We start from the raw sequence: 11,966 nt of genomic DNA on the forward strand, positions 1-11,966 counted from the left end.
TTTAAAAAAGAAACAATTACCTAAACTTCGTAAGGCTCCAATCCCAATGAGGGAGTCATCCTTATGCAGCACTCCTAAAGGCTGTTGTGGACGAAGCATTGCAGTAGTTGCTATGAGGAAGGCAGCTATGCACATACCCAGTCCCACCCACTCAGGAGCTCACAATTGCGGCTACAGAGGAACCTTGAGACAAATGACACACGCGCTTAACTGGCTTGTAGTTTCCAAACAGACGGAGACAGAAGTAAGGACCCTGGCCAGTTCCGGGGCGGGGGCGGGAGGGCAGAAGCAGACCGGGTCCGACCGAGGTGGGAAGCGTGACCGGCGGGGCCACGCCCAGGCCGGCTTGGGGCTTAGTCAGGTGGGAAAACCCGTCGCTCCGGCCGAGCTGACCGCTGTCCACGAGCAGCAGTGACGAAGCAGTCCGCCCATCCCTGCGCCCGCCGCGAGGGAAAGCCTCCGCCCAGCCAGGCGGAAGGGGCGGGGCTCAAGGCGGAAGTCCCGCCTCCCGCCAGGTCACGTGGAGGGCTGAGCTCGCGCGCAGGTGAGTTGTCCGGGGTCCGCCAGGAGCAGCTCAAACCTCAGCGCGCTACGCACGCCCACGGCGCACGTGGTCATCCCAGGCCCGGGGGGGACCAGCCCTGTGTCCCGCGTGGAGTTGGACTCAGGAAGGATGCGGCTGGTTCCGACTGAGCGTCCGAACCTGGGGACCGGCCAGGCTCTGCGGAAAGCCGGAGCGAGCCCGTCCTCAGCAGCGCCTCGTGGGGCGGAGGCCCTCGGTGGCCCTGCCCCCGGGCTGGGGTGTGGTGGCGGGAGGCTGCCGCCAGCATTTCACAGTCTCCCGCGGCCTTCCTGTTTACCCTCTGACCGGAAGCCGTCCAGGAGGCATCCCCCTGAGCCCCTCGCGGGTGGACCGTGGGAGCGGGAGGGGGAGAGGGATGGGCCCCAGGGAAAGCCCAGCGTCTCTCTGCTTGTGGGCGGGCCGTGGGCTGAACCCCTCCTCTTGGCTCGGCAGGAAGCATGGCGCTCTGGCGGGCATACCAGCGGGCCCTGAATGCCCACCCGTGGAAAGTTCAGGTCCTGACGGCCGGTGAGTGCGCCCTGGGACCCGAGCGGGGCCAGAGGCGGCTGATTGGAAGGCAGGCGCTTGCCCCGCCCCCCTCACTTGTCCCTCCGGTCCAGCCCCCTTGCAGAGTTGGCTGTCCCCTGTCTGGTTGGGAGGGTGGGTCCCCTTAGGGAAGGGATATGCATAGTTGGTCTAGCTGTCAGGTAGGATCCGAGGAGTCATCTCTCACGATAAAGGCATTGGCCCAGGAGGCCTTACCTTACTTAGAAAACTAATCGTAACACACGGTCCTCTGACACTGTAGGGTGTGCAAGTAAGTCACGGTCACACGCATTGTCCCCACAGAGCTCTGTGATGAGCTAGGACTACTTGATCCCCATTAGGTTACAGAGGTAATAAGTGTTGTTTTCCTTAGTATTTTTTATTGTGAAATACATCTTAACACACAAAAGAACGATGAAGACATGTAAGTACACTTTCAGTGTCAAAACCGGACACTCCTGCATGAGTACCCAGCTGTGAGACCCCCTGTGCACCTGTCCCTCGTTCTGACTCCCAAGAGACAACCACTGCCCTGAGTTCTGTTTATATCATCCTTTGGCTTTTCTCATGGTTTTACTACCTATGTACGTATCCCCAAACAATATACTAACCAAAGGTTTATTTTTACTCCAAATCCAGTGATTAAGTAGCAACTTCACAAAGATAACCCAGTGACTTACCTGCATTTGTTACTGTTATCATTTTCGTTTTGTCGATTAGCTCATGTAAGGGAGGCATGGAGATAAGTTATTAAGGGGGAAGAATGGTAAGGAGTGTGACTATGGGGCAGCACAAGAGTGATCAGGTTAAGATGGGGGGTTGCCATGTTCAGAGGAAGGGAACAGGATTCTAATGAGGACATGGGCTTCTGAGAGGAAGACTTGAAAGTTGGGGGGGAGTAAACTGAAAACCAGGATGGAACAGCGATCCTGATACTAGAATAGCTTCACGTCAGCACTAGACACCTCATTGGGGGACTGTCCAAAAGGCGGGTTCTTTTGCCCTCCGCCCCCTTTCCAGCCTCCTGTGCCCAACCACCCTATGTCCTGTCCTCAGAGTGTCCGTCAGCCTGTATGACTCACCTGGCTGCGTGTGTGGTGACTCATGCTGGACTGTGTGGCTGTGATGGGAACTGACACTCTGGGCCCTTTGCCCAGCCTCCGATTCCCTCAGGGCCCCTAGCTGCCGGAAGGAAGGTTCCCCTTCTTGGCCATTAAGAATAGGGGGGCGGGGGGAGAATAAGGAGGGAAGGATAGTCCCTACTCAAGGCACCTGCAGCTGACCAGGGCAGGAGTTGGAGCTCCAAGGGGCCCAAGTGCAGATATGTAGCTTAGTCATGTACATGCTTGTCTGTGGGGCTACAGCCCTGTGGCTCCATACCTGCAGTCTTTCTGAGGCAGTGCCAACAGCTCAGCCCCGAAGCAACCTCTGGGTAGCACTTTTCTCAGGCTTTTCCAAACCTTTCAGACTTCTCTTGCCTGCTGCTCAGTTGCATCAAACTAAAAGGAAAGTGAGGAGGTGGACATTGCTCACCAAGTTGCTTTTAGATCCCAGCACAGTAGTTCCTAAACAGTAGAGATTTCAGACTTGGAATTAGAACACCATGATTTGAATCTCGGAGCCATAGCAGTTAGTCGTAGCTGCATGAACAAGTCAATAAACCTCTTTGAGCCTCAGTTTCCTCTTTTAGAAGTTGAGTTTAGTTATATGATTTCACAGAGTAAGTGTAGGGATTATCTCTGTGAAGGCTTTAGAGACTTAAAACTGTTAATAAACTTTAAGGCTCCAGGGGTTGGCCTGGAGTGTTCTCTGAGTGTTGGCAACCCAGGCACAGCAAGCTAGTCTTTTTTAAAAATATTTTTTTTCTTCATTTTAGAGAGGAAGGGAGAGGGAGGGAGAGAGAGAAACATCAATAATGAGAGAATCATCAATCGGCTGCCTCCTGCACGCTCTCTACTGGTGATGGAGCCCAGCACCTAGGCAAGTTCCCTGATGGGGAATCAAACCGTGACCTCCTGGTTCATAGGTGTACGCTCAACTACTGAGCCACACTGGCCGGGCAAGCAGTTCTTTTTATAGAGGTATTTGGGTTGGGTTTGTTCCACTTGCCAGAAACCTTAACATGAGCTTTGGCTGGGTTACTCAGTTGGTTAGAGCATTGTCCTGATATGCCAAGGTTGTGGGTTTGATCTATGGTCAGGGCACATACAAGAAGCAACCAATGAATGCATAAATAAGTGGAACGATGAATTGATGCTTCTCCATCTCATTCCCTTCATCTCTTTAAAACCAATCCATTAAAAATAATCTGAACATGGACCACTATCTTAGCCTTGGTTCTTCAAAAAGCAGAACCTGAAACTTCTGTGCAAGTACTTTATAAGGGCCCATGGGGGAAGGAGGAGGGAGAGCTGATATAAGGACACATTGTTAAATTGGACACTGCTTAAGGCACCTAGCTGCTCAGTCCCTTAAAACCGACTGGGGAAAAGGAGAAACCTTTACCCACTAGCTGCCAACTCATTGGTTAAAGGTTCGCCATGTGGGATGTTAATGCCCATTTACTACCAAATTGCACATGCATGGTCCCCAAGTAGAGCATCCACAGTGCAGCCCCTGATGTGGTATAGGCAAGAATCTATCAGGTTGAATTGCTGTAATGGCTGGAATAAGATAAGTGAATCAAGATCTGAAATGGTTCAAAAGAAGTGTCTGATACATTCAGTTTGGACCAAGCCAGAGTCAAGAACAGGGCGGCCTGGGCAAAGGTCTGCTGTATTTTGCAGAATTTGAGTCCGCCTTCTCCCATCCTTTCTTAAGGGCCTTTCCAGTCTTCAGAGGACCCAAGGCCCAACTCCATGCATCTTAGCCAACCTGGGCCTGCTGTGGGAGCAGCTGAGCTTCTGCAGACACTGGTTTCCCTGGAGTCTGAATTGAACCAGGATGTAAGAGCTCATCCAGTCCAGCCCCTGATATTACAGAAAAGGAAAGTGAGGCAAGGAGGGGGACATGCACTGAGGTCCCACATCATCAATGGTAGAGCTGGCATTAGAACCTATGGCGCTTGCCAGTGCACTGCCCTGTACGTACTTGAGACTCCTGGGGACTCAGGATGCTGAGTGTAGCCCCAGCTGGTCTACACTATAGAACCCTCTGGTCTCATTTTCTAGCCGTAGGATAGATAGTCCAGGTCAGGAATGGGGAAGACATTCAGACCAATCCCAGAGGATGCACTCGCCCCTTTCTGCGGGGCTCCAGCTCCCTCTGGGCTCTGCCAGACCAAGCCCCTATGCCAGGCAGCTATTGACTTGGAGGCTTCTGGGGAGGAATGAGTCAACAGCACCACTGGCCCCACACCAGCAGCTCTACCTGACAGCTCGGGTCTCCTGTTCGCAAGGACACGCTTCCTGCCCTTCATGCCAGCTTTCTGCCCCCCAGCCTGTTCTCTTCCATTAACACTTTTTTTCTTGCCCCTAAGACTCCATGCACAAAAGCCAGGAGAGGAACAAAATAGAGAACTTACTCTCACCTGGACCTAGGAAGAGGGGATAAAACTTGGGGCTTTTCCACTAGTGGACAGAGGAGTGGTCCCAATTACCTCTGTGCTCAGAGGCAGCCCGCCCCCCCGCCCCCACTCTGCTGAATCCGGTCTCGAGTGACGGCATGAGAACTGGCACCTACCCAGGGGTATGATGTCACACCAGTACCAACGTCTGCCTGCTGGGCTCTGTGCCCAGCCCAGCTTTGGGCATCACTGGCCAGCAGCCCCTCACCCTGCCCCGTCAGGGCTCAGGCAGTATGTCTCCTGCAGGCCTCTAGTCCCAACCCCCTGGGGCTGGAGGGCCAGAGCACGGGGAGGGCCAGACCAACCAAATATGCCTAAAAGTGCTCCCAGACCTGGGCTTGGGGAAGATGGAATACGGAATCTGAATGTCAGCCTTTCCTGCTCAGTCACTCGGACCAGAAGTGTAGGCCTTGCTCTGTGCGGAGACCGAAGCCACAGACCACCCTGGAGTTGCTGAGGCCCAGGGGCCCGATAATTTGTGGGCAGAAGGGAACCTCGGTCCTGTCCTGTCTGAAATGGACAGAACTGGCGGGGCTACTGAGCTACATACCACCTCTGCTGCTGCTGCCCTATCACTCGGGGTGTCTGGGGTTTGGTGTGCGTGGTCAGGAGCCTGGAATCTCTCTCTCTCAAAGGCTGCCCAACTATGGGGCTAGAATTGGGACTTTGGTTTTCATTCCTGCCCGGCCTTGAGCTTGCTGTTGACAGTGGGCAAGCATAAGAGTGGAAACACACAGCTGTCTCTGTGACAGTTCCTTTCCCAGGAATCTCGCTTCGCTCCCCACAGGTGACAAGGAGCAGATGGTCTCACATTCTAGGGAGTAAAAAACAGAGGAGTATCTTTGAGATGCAGGCTTCCAGGGCCTGCTTCTGGCAGAAGGCAGGAACCCCCTGCGAGTAACAGCCACAGGAGCCTTTTGGCACCCTCTGCCCCGATGGCCAAGTCTCGGCCTATTCTGGGAATTCCCTGGCCCTCCTGTTCCTCCTCGAGAGAAGGCCTGGGTTCAGGCCCCCAGCTCCACTTCCCATCAAGTCCCTCTTCTCTCAAAGACAAGTGGATGTGGGGCCCCTACCTCCCAGACCTTTTGAGAGGACGGAATGTGTGAGGGCCCTTTGTAAACTCTAAACACCTTGCTCCAGGAGAATGTTAAGCTGTCAGTCTTTTCATTTAACAAGTGCCTGCCTTTCTGTCCATCCTCCTGGGACTTCTCAGGGTCACTCTTCCCTTTAGGCATGGCCACAGTGGCTCCCTCCCCGGCCTGGGAGTGCAGCTGGTGACCCCAAGTTGTCAGGGAGGGGCATAGGGAGTTAAGTGCTAACTAGGGGAGCAAGCCTTCAGTTCCACTGGTCCTCACACCTTGAGCCCCACGTGGTCCTTGGGCTAGACTTTAGAGTTCTGGAATGCCCTTTCCCAGAGCAGGCCTGTTTGGGGCAGTACATTTGACATTTCTCCTTGCTTTATTTTCTGAGCACCTGCCAGGGGCTCGGTTACGTATGGCTGAGGATGAGAGAACAAAGATGCCTAGGATCCTGTCCTTGTCCTTTGGCAGGTGGCAACTAGTCATGTTCTGGGAAGGACCTCCACCACTGTGGGGGTTTCAGGGAGAGGAGAGGCAGGGCTGTCTTATTGGGCGTGCTGAGACCGGCAGCCTCGGTCACCGACAGGGTCCCAGCTCTAGCTCTCAGCCTTGCCCCGCGGCCTGTGACGAGGCTGCGCAGGGGCAGGGCTGTGCAGAGGGTGCGGGGGAAGAGCAGTGAGTGTGCAGCCAGCACGGACGTCAGAGCCAGCTCCCAGCCAAGGAAAGGGTTGAAGGATGTGTTTGCCCAGTGCTGATTGAGGGCACAAGGACAGTGGTGGCTACGGGGCTGGAGGGGGACTCTCATTACTCCGTGAGATGGACAGGCGAGCTGGAGATCATACGGTCACTCTCAAGCAGCCCTATATCTATAAGTGTATTTGCTAGAAACCATCACGCCACCATAGCTGAAGGGGGGCTCTGTAAATAGTCTTGGTCTCTGGTATGGGCGTCTGACAAGGGCTGCTTAGAGCTGGGTATCCGTGCAAGCGAAGGGAGGGGCGGGCAGGAAACGGGTCTAGAAGCTGGGGGAGAAATGGCTATAATACCTATTGCCAGCTCAGTCTGAGACTGTGAGTGGGGAAATTGGGTTTACCTGATTGAGTTAAGAGGTGGCCAGGACTCCTCCCTATGGGGACTCTTATCACCTCAGCCAGTCATCTTCCTAACCAGGGCCATTTGAACACTCATTTTATATATATATATATTATTGATTTTTACAGAGAGGAAGGGAGAGGGAGTTAGAAACATCCATGAGAGAGAAACATGGATCAGCTGCCTCCTGCACACCCCCCCCACTGGAAATGTGCCCGCAGCCAAGGTACATGCCCTTGACTGGAATCGAACCTGGGACCCTTCAGTCCGCAGGCTGATGCGCTATCCACTGAGCCAAACCGGTCAAGGCAAACACTCATGTTTTAAAAAAGAGTTATTCTTGCTGTTATCCACAACTGGAGACCCCAAGACCAAGGTGAAGGACATTGACCAGGGTCTTGTCTTGGGCTTTGGGGAAAAAAACCAGGGTTCCTTACCATTCCACACATGACCTATTATTCATAGTGTGGTGTCCTGGAAAGAATACTGTCTAGTAAACCAAACCACCTGGTTGTGCCTGGGCTCCGCCACTGACTGGATATGTGAGTTTGCAGGCCTGTATTCCCATACCTCTAAGTTATGTGGAAGGCCTTTCTGATTCTGACAGGTTCTCAGCCCCTGGCACCTTAGATTTCTCCTTCCTCCAGCTTTAATTTCTGACTCTGACTTCACTTGGTTGCTCAGTGCAGAGTTCTCGGGCCTGCCCTGCTCAGGGCTGCTCATCACAGTTTCTAACAGTACACACATGAGGGGTCCCCTTCCTTGGGAGAGGAGAACTTGGAAGCAGCAGCAAGGGACTGACCAGAATAAGCCCTTGGGCCCAGAGTCCCAGAGCCTCATTCAGTCGGCAGGCTTATCCAGCCCCATGGAGTGGCAGCCCATCCGGGAGGTGTCCTGACAACACCTGTGTACCCTGCACAGGGTCCCTGATGGGCCTGGGTGACATTATCTCACAGCAGCTGGTGGAGAGGCGAGGTCTGCGGAAACACCAGATTAGCCGGACCCTGACCATGGCCTCTCTGGGCTGTGGTTTTGTGGTAAGTTCGCCCGTAGCAGGGCTGCTGCTGGTCTGTTTCCCGTGGCCTCTCGCACATCTACGCTAACCTGAGTATATGCTTGTCCTGGGATTTGGTTTCTAATGCTTGGGGGAGGAGCTGTGTTCTGTAAAAGCCAACTGCTTCCCTCACTGCATCCCTGCCCCCTCCCTGGGGTTGACTTTCAGGGCCCTGTAGTAGGAGGCTGGTACAAGGTTTTGGACCGGCTCATCCCTGGCACCACCAAGGTGGATGCTCTAAAGAAGATGTTGTTGGACCAGGTGAGCAGAAGGAAAGGGAGGTTGAGAAGGGTGAGCTGCATCGGACAGCGGGGGTTAGGTGCTCACAGCATTTTCATTTCTCTTCCCTAGGGGTGCTTTGCCCCGTGTTTTCTAGGCAGTTTCCTCTCACTGACAGGGGCACTCAATGGACTGTCAGCCCAGGACAACTGGGCCAAACTCCAGCGGGTGAGTTGGGCAGGTGTGGGGCGATCTCTGGCTGTCCGGCTGGCATGCCCAGGGCAAGGAGGCAGGCTTCATGGGGATAAGACAGGTGGATGTGCAGGGAGAGCCCCAGCTCTGGAGGAGAGGGGTGAGGGAGGTGTGGTGAAGATATGTGTTCTCTGCACAGAAGTCTGTATGGTAGAACTGGGAGGCAGGAGCTGCATGGAAGTGCAAGTAACTTCTTCCTTCTTTGTCTCCTTAGGATTATCCTGATGCCCTCATCGCCAACTACTATGTAAGAGCTGGCACCTCCGCAGCCTGTGTTCCTGCTTCCTTGAGTCCAGAAGTGCCCAGCGGTTGGGGGTGCTCCTGACATATAAACCCCTTGGTTGGGATTACTCTCTCATTCCCAGTGCGGGCGGCACACTCGGGAGCAGTCACCCAGTTGTTCAGCTGGTTTTTGTTTACAACTGGACATGGGCCAGTTCTCATGGGGGTTGGTTGCTGTCAGAACTTATTAGGGTCAGCACTGTGAAATGGCCCATTTCACTCGGGATGGGGTCGGGTAATGGAGGCAGCCCCCCAACATTGACCTTCTCTCTCTTGTAGCTCTGGCCTGCTGTGCAGCTAGCCAACTTCTACCTGGTTCCCCTTTATTACAGGTATGACAGTTCCCTACCCTACCCTTCAAGGGAGAGCCACATTGTGAACAGTTATAGATAAAGAGATTTTCATTCAACCTTGAGCTACTTTTTTTTTTTAATTTGTTTTTTTGTTAATCCTCACCTGAGGATATTTTTTCCATTGATATTTAGAGAGAGTGGAAGGGAGGGGGAGAGACATAGAGATACATTGATGAGAGAGAGACACATCTATTGGTTGTCTCCCGCATGTGCCCTGACTGGGGCCAGGGGTGGAGCTTGCTACCAAGCTACATGCCCTTGACCAGAATCAAACCTGGGACCCTTCAGTCCAAGGGTTGATAGGGGCAAGCCGGCTGGGGCTTGAGCTACTTTACACGCCCCAGAAGTCTCTGCCCTGATCAGAGCTCCTAGGTTCCTGAGTATCTTCCCACTGACCTTTCATCTCAGGGAGGGTCCTGCTCCACAGCCATTGGCTCATCCCACCTGAGCTTCCACCCTTGCTGCAGGGACAGTACCTAGGGGCTGCAGCCTAGATTAGACGGAAAGGTAGGCCAAAGAGTCATATAGATGAGTTTAGTCCACAGGTCAGGTTAGTCCACTGCAAAATACTATTTTACTCTAATAATAAAGGTAGTTGCTGAAACTACAATTTAACAAAGTCGAATTCAAGATGACTAGTTGAAATTATTGGAAGTGAGGGGGCTTTGGGAACAGGGAAAAATACAAAATTCTTAAGAGAGGACATGGTCAAAATGTGCATGGATAGCATAGCTAAAAGGAATATAGACTTAATGAACCAAGATTTAAACATGAGGGTCCTTGCAACAGTCTTTGAAACTAAAACAAGGTAAAATAGAGAAGAAGGCACTTTCAATGGCAGATAGTACATTTTGAAGACGAGGTCTTCTCAGCTGGTACAAGGTGCATAGGTACGTGTGTTGAGAAGGAGCCTGCACAGGGGCACGACCAAGAGCCACGCAAGGCCAGATGGCTGCTGAGGGCATTTCACTTCGAGGCTCTTGTGCAGGAAACAGCTCTGGGACAGCACCAGCCCTGAGCTGGCTGTCCTCTGGTCTGAGCCACACACCCCTCCGTAGAGGGCTAGAGGAAGGTGATCTGAATGTGGATGTTCTCAGAGATAGCACCTCCTCTTCCATCACATTCTCCTGTCTCTCCCCCTTTGCTGTCTCCTTATCCATCCTCTTCACGATGCCATTCCTGTTCCTTAGGTTGGCTGTTGTGCAGTGTGTTGCTGTTATCTGGAACTCCTACCTGTCCTGGAAGGCGCATCAGCTCTAAGCTTGCCTTGCAGTGATGCAGCTCGACCCTGGAATGGTCAGATGACCTCCTCAAAGTGGTCACATCAGTTTTCATGGGGTTTGGTTGCTGGTCAGAACATAATGGGGTCAGCACTATGAAATGGCCCGTTTCACTCTAAAATGTAAATGGACTCCTTTTGAATTCACTGAAATCTTTATTGTGGTCCATGCCCGCCACATGATAGGCAGTCCATAAGTATTTGCTGGACCATACGATCTTGGCAACTTTAGCTTATGCCTATATCCTGGCAAATGCCATTTATCCCCACTCTTCATTGATACAGTTGTTTCTCCAACGGTTTCCAACCCTAGTGTAGCTCCAGTTCTTTGGGGATCCCCTCAAACTCTTTATGTGGTACTTCCATAAATATGGAATCCAGTACCTCTATAAAAAATGTCATCTGGAACCTGCAGAGGCAATGAGTAAGACCCAACAGAAAAATACTAGGGAGGCAATTTCTAGAGATGGAAAGAAAAGCCTAGAGACCACCAAGCCCAGTCTTCACAGATGAAGACAATGAGGTCCATAGAAGTGAGGACCTGTCCACAGCACAAGTTAGTGGCAGAACAGAAAGTTGAACCCGTGTCCTAGAGGTTGCACTTTTTTGTATAACCCCAAGTTCACATGGTGGAAAACCCAATGTCCAAGGTGACGGTATTAGGAGGTGGGACCTTTGGGAGTGATAAGGTCATGAGGGCAGAGCCCTCATGGGATTAGTACCCTTATAAAAGCTGCCTGTGAGGACACAGCAGGGAAGTGCCATCTAACCCATTAAGCAGGCCCTCAGAAGACACCAAGTTCATTGGCGCCGTGATCTTGGACTTCCCAGGCCCCAGAACTATGAAAAATAAACGCTCGTTTATAAGCCACCCAGTTTTGTTTGTTTGTTGTTACAGCAGCTCCAGTGGACTAAGACACCATGTTTCCTTACTTTCTACCAAGGGATCTTAACCAGGAAGTCAGAGATACAGTGATGGTGCTACTGTGATTCCAGGAGAAAAATTAACAGACTGAACTACCGCTCTGGGGCAAAAGCAGAAGAGATGGGTCAGCTTTTTATGGTCTCAAAGTATGCGGAGGCCAGAAATCTTTTTTTATGGTGCCCAGTCAGCCCGAGAATTTAGATCCTGGGGCTGGAGTAAGATCAAGAATCCTGGCCAACTCAGCTGCCTCTTGGGTGGGTACCATGGTGATGGCTCCGTGCCGGCTGTGCTATCCTGGTTGCCTCAGTTTACAAAACGGTCTGTGCAGCACAGCATGCTCCCAATGCCGCTGACCCCTCTGGGGGCCGGAGGCAGGGTCAGCACCACGGACAGCCCCACGATCCGGCCGCCCTTTCTTGTGCCAGAGCAGACTGGCGGACTGGCCTGGTCTGGGGACCGGCCTAGTCACTGCAGACTGTTCTCGGTGGTGGACGACTCATGGCGCCCAGAGCAAGCTTTCCGCCCCAGCCAGCGCCTTGCTCCCTGGAGTCCGCTGTCGCTTCCAGCGTAAGCCCCAGAGACCTGCCCCTCGGGGGACCCGCTGGACTCGAAGCCGCGACCGTCATTGCTCTACAACCGGTGCATGTCCCTCGCTGACGTCAGCCGGAGCGGCCCTGGAGCTATATAAGCTGGCGGCGGTCCCGGGACAGACCCCGTGTTTCCCCGGCGCCCTCAGCCCGCCCCAGGGACCCACCGGA

At 53.1% G+C, this 11,966-nt stretch overlaps 1 protein-coding gene across 1 annotated transcript; it reads left to right on the top strand.

The window, feature by feature from the left end:
* The first annotated feature begins 460 nt into the window (after positions 1 to 460).
* On the top strand, positions 461 to 11,154 carry MPV17 (MpV17 mitochondrial inner membrane protein). The gene is made up of 8 exons (XM_006767456.2): positions 461 to 544; positions 1,016 to 1,090; positions 7,766 to 7,881; positions 8,067 to 8,159; positions 8,250 to 8,345; positions 8,584 to 8,616; positions 8,931 to 8,983; positions 10,195 to 11,154. Exons 2-8 carry the CDS (start codon positions 1,021 to 1,023, stop codon positions 10,262 to 10,264), a joined length of 531 nt encoding a protein of 176 aa, XP_006767519.1. The 5' UTR covers positions 461 to 544; positions 1,016 to 1,020; the 3' UTR covers positions 10,265 to 11,154.
* Positions 11,155 to 11,966: the final 812 nt, after the last annotated feature.

Source organism: Myotis davidii, unplaced genomic scaffold, assembly GCF_000327345.1.
Source record: "Myotis davidii unplaced genomic scaffold, ASM32734v1 scaffold238, whole genome shotgun sequence".
Classification (NCBI taxonomy): Eukaryota; Metazoa; Chordata; class Mammalia; order Chiroptera; family Vespertilionidae; genus Myotis; species Myotis davidii.

What these genes read in the sequence shown, in the direction of transcription:
- MPV17 (XM_006767456.2), top strand. Translation starts at nt 1,021, where the DNA reads ATGGCGCTCTGGCGGGCATACCAGCGGGCCCTGAATGCCCACCCGTGG. An exon ending in CTCTGGGCTGTGGTTTTGTG is followed by an intron (nt 7,882 to 8,066) that starts GTAAGTTCGCCC and finishes GTTGACTTTCAG; the next exon opens with GGCCCTGTAGTAGGAGGCTG. An exon ending in CCCTCATCGCCAACTACTAT is followed by an intron (nt 8,617 to 8,930) that starts GTAAGAGCTGGC and finishes TCTCTCTTGTAG; the next exon opens with CTCTGGCCTGCTGTGCAGCT.